Source organism: Haliotis rufescens, unplaced genomic scaffold, assembly GCF_023055435.1.
Source record: "Haliotis rufescens isolate VD_foot unplaced genomic scaffold, xgHalRufe1.0.p SCAF_20, whole genome shotgun sequence".
In the NCBI taxonomy this organism is placed as follows: Eukaryota; Metazoa; Mollusca; class Gastropoda; order Lepetellida; family Haliotidae; genus Haliotis; species Haliotis rufescens.
The window spans coordinates 4,838,291-4,853,054 of NW_025963891.1; the positions used below are offsets into that span (position 1 = coordinate 4,838,291).

Consider the following 14,764-nt stretch of genomic DNA (forward strand, 5'->3'; position numbering starts at 1 on the left):
CTCAGTTCTGTTATGTACTTCTCTGTAAAACGTTTTACAATATCAGTCTAAGGCTGTTATAAAGTCTTTCTTTAAAGATTTTAAAATTATGTTTTTCTTTCTGATTTCAATTAAACTGCACACCAGTAGACACTGAAACAAACAAAGCTACTGGGCCAATGTTGACCTATGTCTTTAATTAGTATCGCACTAATTGTAACAAAGAAGTTTTTCATCTATAGAACTTGTCTTTCCTTAATTAGTATCTATCACTCACCAACCCAGTCGCCCTCACTGACTTACCCACTCACTCAATCACTCACCAACCCACCAACCCACTCACTCACACAATCATTCATCTACACACCCAGTCACTCACACAATCATTCATCTACACACCCACTCACTCACCCACAATCATTCATCTACACACCCACCCACTCACCCACAATCAATCAATCACAGCAGTAGCAGATTAATCAAACTGTTTGCATGATCACACAGGGAAGTTCAAGCACTAAACATAAAAGTTTTAACAAGCTGATGATAAACATTAAGAGCTTGAACATGACACTAGATATGCAAGGCATTTAATGAAGTCACTGTAGCACAGAGAGATTGCTGACTCAAATGTCACTCTAGTTCTCTGACAACACAGGAGGCTAAGGGGGCACAGTTGTCAGTGATGCCACAGTCCATACACAGAGTTGCTTCCCCTTAGCTGCCAGGATCTGCTGGTCATTAGTTAACCCCAGGTGAGGCCCAAGTTATCATTAATCTGTTATTGGTAGCACCATGGTATATTAACTAGAATTCACAGTATGTCAATATTTATGTGCCCGCTGTGATATTGCTGGAATATTGCTAAAAGCGGCATAAAACCATACTCACTTAATATTTATGTGAATACATTCATTTGTCTTATTTTAACTAAAATAGTCCCAGGATTTCTTTTAGCTCAACTGACCCAACATTTGTCTTTAAATTGCAATATAATGTTAACCGTATTAAAAAGATGAAACTTTGTAAGATGATGAAAATTATTCAAGTTCATTTCAGTGATGGTAATTGCCACTCAAACACAGCAAAAACAAATTAGAATTTTATGAAGGTAACGAATTTGGCTTTCTGTATATATATCATCAGTGTGAAATAGCCTTTTGTACCTCCTACAGGTGTGCTACACAGCCCTGCTAGGTAGGTTTTAGCAGGAGGATATCTAGGGCTGCATTATCTACTGCAGGCAGTGAAGTGGGAGCACAATAAAATTAAGTGGAAACACAATAAAATGTCTTGTTTGCCATGTTGAGGTGCAAGCATTTAAACCCATGTCGCGATTGGCTGCATTTATTTGTGTGTAAATAATATATAAAGCAAAAGTTAAGGGTGTAAATGATTAATGCCGCAATCGGCGCCTGACATCCATATTGACATGTATAGCATGTCGCCAATAGGTGTCGCTTTACTCGATAGCCTGCATGATAACCTGGCCATGACGTCATGACATGTTCACACCTTGACACCACACACCCCGACCCTGCTGTTGACATGAGTACTTTAATTGTGGTATGATTGTGGTATTCTGGTATGAATGCTGCAAGTGACAGGCCTTGACATTCTTTGTATACAGCGGAGCACAACAACGTTCGACTTCAATCGATTATGACTTATTATACATTCGAAATTACATTCCTAAAATACTTTAGGTTATATTTTTACAATAATGTCCACACTTAAATGATTTCTCTTTAATGATTCATGGAAGACATTTCAATCGTGTTTGAACATTAATTACAGAAGATAAAAGAAACTGATAAGATCTGAAGAAAGCGTGTTAAAATCTACTGTTTGGTTGTGTCAATGCTGCTATCGATGGAGCAGTTAGCATGGCAACTGATAAGTCCTAATGGCACTGGAGCCTTGCCAATCTGTGTCGGTGGACGTCCGGGAAATATGAGCGTTGTAGCAGACCCGTCATGGGTTTACTTCTGTGCCAAATAACGGTTAATGGCATGGTTGTCTTTGATAAGTCTGGTTCTATATCTGATAAGCTGAACTTTACAATTGGTGAAGGTTGGAAAGGAGTTGTTTTACTGCAGGGCCGGGGGGGGGGTGGGGGGCTGGACATGTGTGAGAAGCAACCCCCTCTACAAACAACCATGTAGGTAGGGACAACACAGCGCAGGTGTACCAGTGATATACAATTAAGGCAACCATATGTGATAATGATATATCAGTCATGTGATATACATAACATACATATTTATACCCATGCTATTTAATTTATGAAACCATGTATGATAGATAAGTGGTATATCGCCCATATGTTGTATACAACATAGGTATACCCAGGCTGTACAAGTAATACAATAATACAACCATATGTGGTAGATAAATGGTATATCATCCACGGGATATACACAACTGGGTATACCGTATATCGCAGTCTATAAAGCAACACCATGTATAAGGAGACCCCCCTGTACAAGCCTTCCAAATCGATGCTAATTTATATACCCTGTCTATAAAGTGAATTGGAGTGTAGCACATCACCAGCTAATAAAATAGATTACAAACAGAAGTCCAGATATACAGTGTACACTTTTTATAACCAGATAGTGTAATTACGTGATTAATTTGCGTACTTCAGTACGGATTTGTTGACATGGTATTTCCAGTGTTACGTGCTCACGGTAATGTCTTTGTGTTGGGGAAAAAACAGCCAAACTCTTCAACCCTGTGTTTAAGACGACCCCCCTTGAATCCCCCCTAATTCTTGGTAAAATAAACTCGCCTTATACACAGCAATATACAGTATCCATGCTGTACAAGTAGTACAACCTAATGTGGTAGATAAATGATATATCATCCAGATGATATACACAACTAGGGTATATCCATGCTGTACAAGTAATACAACCTTATGTGGTAGATAAATGATATATCATCCAGATGATATACACAACTAGGGTATACCCATGCTGTACAAGTAATACAACCTTATGTGGTAGATAAATGATATATCATCCAGGTGATACACACAGCTAGGGTATACCCATTCTATACAAGTAATACAACCTTATGTGGTAGATAAATAGTAAATCATCCAGGTGATATACAGAACTAAGGTATATCCATGCTATACAAGAAATACAACCTTATGTGGTAGATAAATTGTTTTCATCCATGTAATATACACAACTAGGGTATATCCATGCTATACAAGTAATACAACCTTATGTGGTAGATAAATAGTAAATCATCCAGCTGATATACAGAACTAGGGTATATCCATGCTATACAAGTAATACAAAATATATGTGGTAGATAAATGGTAAATCATCCAGGTGATATACACAACTGGGGTATATTCATGCTATACAAGTAATACAAAATATATGTGGTAGATAAATGGTATATCATCCAGGTGATATACAGAACTAGGGTATATTCATGCTATACAAGTTATACAACCTTATGTGGTAGATAAATGGTATATCATCCAGCTGATATACACAACTGGGGTATATTCATGCTATACAAGTAATACAAAATATATTTGGTAGATAAATGGTATATCATCCATGTGATACACACAGCTAGGGTATACCCATGCTGTACAAGTAGTACAACCTCATGTGGTATATAAATGGTATATCATCCAGGAGATATACACAGCTAGGCTATCCCAATGATATACAGTAAACTACGGTTATAACGAACTCAAAGGGACCACTTATTTTAATTCGTTATACCCGTAGTTCGTTATAAGCATATGTACAGCATACATACAGCAAATTGACGGGAAATAGTTTGTTATATCCGTCAGTTCGTTGTAAGCGTGTTCGTTATAAACGTAGTTTACTGTACAAGTAATGCAACCTTATTGGGTAGATAATGGTATATGGTGTGTTCCTCTGCCTGTAGGTGGAGCTGCTGCTGACCTCGACACAGATGGGGCAGGTGGAGGAGGTCCTGAAACAAGCCACGGACACCTACCCGAGGTCAGCTGGTTTGTGGGCCTTGCACCTGCAGGTGCTGATAGACAGACAGGAGAAACTGCACACCCTCCTGAAGGTGTTCAAGTCAGCACGCGGCGCCATCAAGGAAAAGGTAGGCATTAGTTCACCTGGGTGTTTCTACTCTGTTGAACTAATCTCTGACACACAAGTGTCTATTATATATACAGAACGGGACTTTCATGAAAATTTGCATCCGTGACAAAGAATAGCGGTCTGGTACATGCTCCAGTGTGCTGGAACATCAGTCGCTATATAACACACACTCCAATCAACTGTTATATAACATACGCTCCAGTGTGCTGGAACATCAGTCGCTATATAACACACACGCCAATCAACTGTTATATAACATATGCGCCAATCAACTATTATGTCACATATGCTTCAGTGTGCTGGAACATCAATTGTTATATAATGTACGCTCCAGTGTGCTGGAACATCAGACGTTATATAAGACATGCTCCAATCAACTGTTATATAACACACACACCAATCAACTGTTATGTAACATGCTCCAATCAACTGTTTTATAACATATGCTCCAATCAACTGTTATATAACATATGCTCCAATCAACTGTTATATAACATATGCTCCAATCAACTATTATGTAACATATGCTTCAGTGTGTTGCAACATCAACTGTTATATAACATTTACTCAAACCGATGTTACAACCGATTCAATTACATGAAAGAGTAACCAATTAATCACAGATGAAATTGCTTGAGAGCGCAGTAAGCACTCAATGTAAATAGCTCGATAAGATCAGTAAACTAATATGATGATTTCTATTTTTGTAATATTCACACAATCTTTTGCTCTTTTAGATATTGAACTAATTTAAGGGAATGTTTTAGTACTTTGATTATTGAAATGTTAGGGAAGTATTCTGACTCGGGACGTTCTACATGCTATGAGATGAGTATCTGATGGTGTACTGACATGCGTGTCGGCATTGTGGCTGATGTCTGACTGTGTCCGTACGCTGATGTCCTTTGCATGTCTCTAACGATAGTCGTTGAACGTCAGTGATTGACACATGAGAAATGCACCATGTAGGTGATATTGATCTCATCTGATTAGTCCTTTATCTGTCTGTTTGATGATTGGTCTCGAGGATACTAGCGATGTAAAGACTATTATCTGTCAAGATCCCTGGTCTGAACTCCAGGAGGCACTATTTCCCTGGCTCCATCAGAAGGACCCGTCTTTGTCATGCAATGAATTATAAGTCGTATATTTTCTCTACGTTTATTGATATTACGGGTGAGACATCCAATGCAATTAAAGACAGCAGTACATAAACACTCAATCATCAAATGACCGACCAGAATAAACATGGTCCAGGCTAGCGAGAGGGGCAGCCAGTTTGTTCTGGTATGTTCAGGACAATGCGCTGGCAGGACTGTGCTTAGAGACCTTAGAGACGAGTGTGTGCTTCAGGAAGTGACCTCACACAGTGTTTCTCCCACCAGGTGGCAGCACCATCAATGACATCGCTCACTAAGAGGCATCAATGAAACTTAGTATTCCAACATCATGGTTAAGATGTGTCTCGATATATTGTTATTTTCTTTCAAAACACAGATGTATTTTCATTGTGTCTTTTGATGTGGCCATATTGGTCTGCCGTCTTTTGATATTCAACAAAAGTTCCTTTTTATGATGCAGGCTTATTTTTTTGAAAGATTGGTCGGGCTGGTTTCATGTAGGATTTTCAATATTGATCAGTAAAGATCATTTCTTTTAAGGCTGATAGTGTTTTGTTACCAATATTGCATTGTGTTTTGGTTAAGGTGATCAGTTGGGATAGTTCAAAGCGTTCAACACATTCACTCTCAGAGGAGGAGACATCATGGCTGACAATATATTGAAAAGCGAACGGGAGTGCATGGTGCAATTTCATTTGTTTAAACATTTTTGTAATGGCATTCAAAGGCTGGAAATATTTCAGACTTCTCACTGCTTACGGTTGCTTTTCTTGATAAGTATCTTCAATCCCACATTGGAAAATGTTCCATTATGCTTGGAGAAATAGATACCTCGTTAGTTAAATATTTAGTTTGATCATTAATCTTCTGAACAATTTCAATTTATTTGGGGGGTTTCACATTCTGTTAGCGAGGCGAGCACACTATGAAACATCTCCAGACTGAGGTCATGTCTGTCTCACAATTGTGAGACTTCATGCACACACACACAGAAAAAGACTGATAACCTTTGTTATGTAACAGTGTCAATAAACATTATGTGTTTTGATATTTGAGGGTTTTATATGACACTGTTGGTTCCAAATGAAATTTCTGGTCATAGAATACTCAGTCTGAGAATACATATAATATTCATCTCCTGCATAAGTTAGTTGCCATGGGTTGTGTCATCATCCGACATGTAATACACTTGCGTCTGTTCTCAGACATACCAATCTGTTGGCCAATCGCATGCTATTCAACCAGAAACTTTTTTTAAACTTCTATCATAAAGGGCAGGGCATTATGACGACACTTGTTCTTTCTGAAGATTGTCCCATGTCTTTGTGTGAGTAGTGATTAGACTTTGTTCATTTCAACTCTTGGATCATCTTCTCGAGGCAAGGGAGTTAACTGACCATAAAAGTCCAATTTCCACCCTTGCTGAACTAGGCTGCACTTTCTGGGCTCGATCTTAGCGCCACCAATGATTATTACAAACTGTGTCCCTTCTATGCCACTCCTATTGACCATTTCGATTTTGCTACGCGATTGTGATTGGACTATGCACAGACTCGTTAGTCCAGCCAAAATATTACTCCATTATACCAGCCTAGTTCGGCAAGGGTGATAACAGGACTTTTAAAGTCAGTTAACTCACTTGCCTCGGGAAGATGCACTTGCATGTACTGGGCAACTATGAATGTGTTGGTAAAATATGTTAAAAAGACTGAGGTGTGTTTCCAATATTTGGACATGATCAAGTCTGACTCTCTTGGGAGATGTAGATAAAATAAACATATACATATCATCCTTGCTCCAGCTCAGATATTCATGGTCTTTGTCACTCGTTTGAAAGAAAAGTATTCCTTCCAACAGACATGTCACATTTGCAGCAGGCCGAGGAGTCTCATCATGCCTCATGCTTTGGGTGTAATCTGTCGTATTTCACAACTCACTCACTCACTCACTGTTACACATTCAGATAGTTATCGTACATGAGGTAAGTCACGCTGAGGCTAGTGTTGCCACTTTCAGCACCAGAAGACAAGATCACTGATCACTGGCACTAGTCCTGTAGTCCTTGCCAAACTGCCCAATACTTAAGGTGTCATAAGGACTAGTAGAAATTTGCTTTTTTAAGGGTTTTGCTATATGTTATCATTATAAGGACAAGTGGACTAACTATGTTAGTTTCTACCACTGTGATCTGGAGGCTGCTCAAAGACTGATATGTTTAGACTGGTATCTTGTCTATCTCTGTCGTCAGGTTGTGTGTGGTGTGTTACTGCGGCCATGAGATACCAGCACCCATCTGTCATGTGTCGGCGGGACAGCTGGTCATCATCCAGCAATAGTCACGTCTCTAAGGTCCTAGAGATGGCATCAGTCCACCTCACACCAGTCCTGGGAGGCCGATATGTTTCATATCCATGATTCTTACTCTGCTTTGTACAAATCTTTGCAAGAATTTCTTAGGTGATAAAAAGATTTATTCCATGGGCCATTTGTGTGCTATTACTGTTGATATTTAATATGCAGCTTTTTGTGAGTGTAACTTGGAGTTAGTGTTAGCGCCAGGCCTTCGTGAATGTCCATGTGTACTTTCTTAGGCAGGGGGTAAATACCATGTGCGAAGCTCCTCTGATTGGTATCCCATTCATTGTGTTCACGTCCATCCATCTAGCTTCAACTTGTGGCATAGCCAGTCTCAAGTGTCACCTGTGTTGACTAAGTCAACATACACTAGTAATATGTATGCTAAGATTGTGTGCATATAAATATTATCCTATCACTATAAATATGGCTGTATAGGTGTGTAAGGCCAGCGCTCTGCAGCCATTGAAAGCCTCTGGGTGCTGGCCCTGTATATCATGTCAATATAGAAGGGCACGAATTGTCTGCTGGAGCAATCAAATAGAAGGGTAGTCGACGCCGAATACGGCGTTCCTGATCACTCATAAATGTAAACTTTTGCTTTTGATTCCTTTGAGTGGAGGAGAAGAATAGACAGAAATTTGTATTAATGCAAGTCGTGCAGACTCTTTCTGACCAGGCAGGCAAATACGGCATGTCTTACAGTGCGTTTCGCTGTCTCGAAACCGAGCGTTGGCCTGAGCGGGCAGCGATAAAGACGCGCCTCAATCTGATCAGGGAGGACTTAACTCTGCTTTATACGCACCAAGCGCTTAACTGAAAGGGCTGGGAAACAGCCATGAAACGGTTGTCTGTAAATTGATCGGTGTATTTATTAGTGTTGAACAGAGTGCTCACTTGGTCCTCCACTCTGGGCCACTTTCACTGTGATATCTTCCACCAAGTGATCGGTGTCAATGATCGGCTAATCAGTAGGAAGTGGACGACACTAAATGTTTGCATTCCAACAACGTACATGAAGTCGATTATCACAAACAAAGATATGGTCGTGTCATCTTGACATATATATGATATTTGAAGAGTTTATGGGTTCCATTACTGTCAGGGAAGGTCATATGTCTATATTAACCTGGTGTTGGGTGTGAGGGTGTGTGGAGATATAGGCAATAATGAATCGCTGGACCATCGTTAATAAAGTAAACTGTGGCCTTTGTTATATCCTCTCATGGTGTAAATGTTGGTAGAACTAGAACAGGGAATGCTTTATGATCTTAGTTTCTGTTTGGATCATTTTTATAACTAAACATTTGGCTATTAAATATTTATATTTATCATACATCATCTGTGGAGGTCATTGTCTGTGTGACAGTTTCATAACGTTGTACCACTGCCATGTGGGAAATAGAAAAGAAGTCAGACTTTCTACAACAGAATACAAAGCAAAAACTGCTCAGTACTCCCACATAGCTGTGTAGAAAACCATATTGTTAATGTCAGCTAAGATTGCAAAAAACAGTAATATGTCTAACCTTATACCATGATCAAGTCATAACAAGTGCGTGGCATATGATATACCCTGGTTAATAACAAGTGTCAGGAATATGATATACCCTAGTTAACAACAAGTGCTGGTCATATGATATACCCTTGTTAATACCAAGTGCCTGTCATATGATATACCCTGGTTAATAACAAGTGTCAGGCATATGATATACCCTAGTTAATAACAAGTGTCAGGCATATGATATACCCTGGTTAATAACAAGTGTCAAGCATATGATACACCCTGGTTAATAACAAGTGTCAGGCATATGATATACCCTGGTTAATAACAAGTGTCAGGCATATGATATACCCTAGTTAATAACAAGTGTCAGGCATATGATATACCCTGGTTAATAACAAGTGTCAAGCATATGATACACCCTGGTTAATAACAAGTGTCAGGCATATGATATACCCTGGTTAATAACAAGTGTCAGGCATATGATGTACCCTGGTAAATAACAAGTGTCAGGAATATGATACACCCTGGTTAATAACAAGTGTCAGGCATATGATACACCCTGGTTAATAACAAGTGTCTGGCATATGATATACCCTGATTAATAACAAGTGTCAGGCATATGATACACCCTGGTTAATAACAAGTGTCAGGCATATGATATACCCTGGTTAATAACAAGTTTTAGGCATATGATATACTCTGGTTAATAACAAGTGCTGGTCATAATATATACCCTGGTTAATAAAAAGTTCTTGGCATAATATATACCCTGGTTAATAACAAGTGTCAGGCATATAATACACCCTGGTTAATAACAAGTGTCAAGCATATGATATACCCTGGTTAATAACAAGTGTCAGGCATATGATAAAGTCTAGTTTATAACAAGTTTTAGGCATATGATATCCCCTAGGTAATAACAAGTTTTAGGCATAATATATACCCTGGTTAATAACAAGTGCTTGGCATAATATATACCCTGGTTAATAACAAGTGATTGGCATAATATATACCCTGGTTAATAACAAGTGTCAGACATATGATATACCCTTAAGTTAATAACAAGTGTCAGGCATATGATAAAGTCTAGTTTATAACAAGTTTTAGGCATATGATATCCCCTAGGTAATAACAAGTTCCCAGTATGATTTGGTCTGGTTAATAACAAGTGCCAAAGATGATATATAGATGGTTTACGTTGACATTTACCAACACAAGATATGATTTACCCCAGCATACATCATTGGGAGATTTGGGGCCAGGACAAGGATATTGTAAGCCTGCTATTTCATTGCTAGCATCGCCTCTCCACATTCCTGTGATTGTGTCTGGTGCTTGTGTCTTTGTGTCGTCACATATGGCTTTGTGTCGCACCGTCTGTGTCAACAATGGCCTCCTTCATTCCCTGTCTCCAGCCAGCCTCTCTAATCTATGTGGACAAGACACTATTTACCAAGCAAATTTTTCAGCTCAGCTCTCAAAACAAATACTTGAAACTGCTTTCAATCTCTCAGTGTGAAAATCAGCAAATTTATTACTTTTTTCATCACGGATGTTTGCAGGAGTGTTGTCTTCACAGTCGTATTGGTACCTGTGTCAAATCTCGAAACAAAAAGTGATGTCATTGTTTTCCTTTTTCATTTGGTTCATCAGGTTGTTTCCGGGATGACTACAAATCAACCACCACTGCCAGAAACAAATTGGTGAATTTACTGTTGTTTTGCTAAATTGTTAAGTTAATCTTACACCCCTAGGTCAAATAGCAGACTTGATGTTGATGTTCGTGGTGATGGAGTCCACACACATCCCGGGAGCCAGAGTCGTGACTCTCACACTGCCTCCACCAGGACTTGTTCACCAACATCGGGGAAATGTTTGTTCGCGGCAAGTGTCGAAATCAGAAACAACAATTAGGCCGCTGTCGACTTGTGGTCATCTCATGTTGCGGTAGTTTCCGTATTTGCGGAGCACAAACAAGTGCTGCAGAGGTCACTTCGAACCTTCCTGACACAGAAATATGGCACGGAGCTGTGTGGTTTATTCTTAGCCCTGACATCATGTCCTGTGCCACTCCTGTAGTGCACAAAGTCCCGGGGGACTGGGTTAGAGTTGGTCTCCAGCACTGAACTGAATTTGGAATGGGTAGTCAGTGTCTTTGTATTGTCAGATTGTGCGTTATCATACTTAATGGCATGGATCATTTTCAGAATTTGGTTTGTTTGGTCCAATCCGCCACCGTGATATAGCTGGAATGTTAGAGACTGTGGCGGCATACATATCTCCATCAGTCAGTTGCTACTGCCCAAACTGAGGGTTCCACTGACCCAGATCAGTTGCTTCTCCTCAAGGACCACATTGTCTCACTTTTAGGGGGAGTGAGTGAGTGAGTATGGTTTACGCCGCTTTTAGCAATATTGCAGCAATATCACAGCGGGGCACACCAGAAATGGGCTTCATACATTGTACCCATGTCGGGAATCTAACCCGTGTCTTTGGCGTGACAAGCAAACGCTTTAACCACAAGGCTACCCGACCACCCCCACTTTTAGGGGGACATTGTCTTACCAATAGGGGACATTGCCTCACCATTAGGAGGACTTTGCCTCACCAATAGGAGGACAATGCCTCACCAATAGGGGGACTTTGCCTCACCAATAGGGGACTTTGCCTCACCAATAGGGAACATTGCCTCCCCAATAGGGGAACTTTGCCTCACCAATAGGGGGACAATGCCTCACCAATAGGGGACTTTGCCTCACCATTAGGGGGACTTTGCCTCACCAATAGGGGACTTTGCCTCTCCAATAGGGAACTTTGCCTCACCAATAGGGGGACTTTGCCTCACCAATAGGGAACTGTGCCTCACCAATAGGGGGACTTTGCCTCACCAATAGGGGGACTTTGCCTCACCAATAGGGAACATTGCCTCACCAATAGGGGAACTTTGCCTCACCAATAGGGGGACTTTGCCTCACCAATAGGGGAACTTTGCCTCCCCAATAGGGGAACTTTGCCTCACCAATAGGGGGGACAATGCCTCACCAATAGGGGACTTTGCCTCACCATTAGGGGGACTTTGCCTCACCAATAGGGGACTTTGCCTCTCCAATAGGGAACTTTGCCTCACCAATAGGGGGACTTTGCCTCACCAATAGGGAACTGTGCCTCACCAATAGGGGGACTTTGCCTCACCAATAGGGGGACTTTGCCTCACCAATAGGGAACATTGCCTCACCAATAGGGGAACTTTGCCTCACCAATAGGGGGACTTTGCCTCACCAATAGGGGAACTTTGCCTCACCAATAGGGGACTTTGCCTCACCAATAGGGAACATTGCCTCCCCAATAGGGGAACTTTGCCTCACCAATAGGGGGACAATGCCTCACCAATAGGGGACTTTGCCTCACCATTAGGGGGACTTTGCCTCACCAATAGGGGACTTTGCCTCTCCAATAGGGAACTTTGCCTCACCAATAGGGGGACTTTGCCTCACCAATAGGGAACTGTGCCTCACCAATAGGGGGACTTTGCCTCACCAATAGGGGGACTTTGCCTCACCAATAGGGAACATTGCCTCACCAATAGGGGAACTTTGCCTCACCAATAGGGGGACTTTGCCTCACCAATAGGGGAACTTTGCCTCACCAATAGGGGACTTTGCCTCTCCAATAGGGAACTTTGCCTCACCAATATGGGGACTTTGCCTCACCAATAGGGAACTTTGCCTCACCATTAGGGGAACTTTACCTCACCATTAGGGGACTTTGCCACACCAGTAGGGGATTTTGCCTCACCAATAGGGGACTTTATCTCACCAATAGGGGAACTTTGCCACACTAATAGGGGACTGTGCCACACCAGTAGGGAACTTTGCCTCACCAATAGGGGACATTATCTCACCAATAGGGGAACTTTGCCTCACCAATAGGGGACTTTGCCACACCAGTAGGGGATTTTGCCTAACCAATAGGGGACTTTATCTCACCAATAGGGGATTTTGCCTCACCAATAGGGGACTTTGCCTCACATATAGCGAAGACATTTCCAGAACATCTTCAGCAGTGAATGTCTGATTTCAATCACATCTTCACTTCATGTCTCCACACTCTCTACACTGCCTGATGATTTGCTGTTACTGATAGGAGGGAGGCAGTGCTGTAGATAATCTTTTACAGTTATTAGTACGGCTCTCATTAACATGTCTCATTAATACCACTCTAGAATAACAATAAATTGTTGTGTTTGTGTATTTTATATGTGTGCAGCTATCAATATTTATTCAGTCAGAGCACAGGGCTCTGTTTGGTGTTGGCGCGAAGCTTCTTTCACAAGCAAGGAAAGCCCTTGAGGTATACTAGCCACAGCTTGAGTCAGCCAGTCATGATTTACTTCAGTGCTGATGTTGGTCTGGGAGATATTTCCTCAAGGAAGCAGTGCAGGATTTACTTTCATCTTGGTAATGTATGTGAAGCTCTAACTAGATATCCACCATCATATTGTTATAAACACTCTTCCAACCAATCACCCAACCGTCCACTAAACCAATCAACCATCCACCAGCAAACAGAGAGAGAGTTGTGTTTTTTTATGTGCGCCTTCCAACTTTAGGAGTATTTCGCACACAGGCCCACCAGGCCATTTAGGGGTTTTACCGAGGAGGGTATGTCCGAAAAGAAACGGTAACCTGGGGTGCTTCAGGGTTGATTATTTAATTTGGGGGAAATTTGTAATTTTGAAGAATGCAGACCACCAATCACCCAACTATCTACCTTATCAACCTACCATGATCACCAAATAAAACACTACAAACAACCACCATCAACCCACCCAACCAATCATCAAACCAACCGCCTCTACAAACAACCAAATATCCTACGATCCTTCCAGTCATCCATTCACTCAACCACCCACCTGCCCATTCACTCAACTACCCATCTTAACCCACCTGCCCACCCACCTGTCCACCACCCATCCCCAGTCCTGACCCGGCTGTTCTCGTGTGCCATCATACCCTCGTCATCCACCCTTCTCCAGATGCTTCAGCAAAGAGGCCAGATGACTGACTCCAGTGTTCCGGAGCCTGTTTGCTGGCACTGTTTGACAGTCGGGGGGGCAGCATGTCATGTTTACTTCCCACTCTGTGTATTAATACAATCAATTCACCTCCACATTCTGAACTTGTGTAACCTTGAAAAGCAGTGTATTTGCCTTCCATAACCATGGAAGCCAATGGCCATGGGCATTTGTGCTTTCCAAGTCAACAGAACGCTGTCAGCAAATCGCCATACATGTCAAATTCATGTTTTTCATGGTTAGCTCGCCTGCCGGAGGCCTGACGCTTGGTGTTTCTATGGTGGGGTTTCTCGCCCCTGTTGTGGACACAGGCTGCCTACAGGACGGGGGAGTTTTGACAGACCATGGAGGTCACTTCCAACCATTCTGAGGTCATGAGGGTCAACAGTAGGCTGTGATCGTGTTTGATCTCTAATTGATGAGGAAATGTTTGTGCTTGCTGTGTTGTTGTTCTGATTGTAGTGTGTGTTATGTCAGTTACCTATAACAATCAATTAGTGACTTGACGAAAAGGGACACTTTCTCTCATTTCTACAATTCACAGGGCAATACAACATTAACATGTAATCATCTTAACTATCTAAGTCTCATCCAGTTTATCAAGCAATACTGT

General features: G+C 41.3%; 1 protein-coding gene across 2 annotated transcripts in view; it reads left to right on the plus strand.

Moving 5' to 3' along the window:
- Positions 1-14,764, plus strand: part of LOC124142744 (U3 small nucleolar RNA-associated protein 6 homolog) — a 174,020-nt gene that overhangs the window by 133,554 nt on the left and 25,702 nt on the right. For both annotated transcript variants that reach the window (XM_048400765.1, XM_048400764.1), the window contains exon 17: positions 3,907-4,092. In XM_048400765.1, coding sequence (XP_048256722.1) covers positions 3,907-4,092 — 186 coding nt within the window. The remainder of the gene's footprint in view (positions 1-3,906; positions 4,093-14,764) is intronic.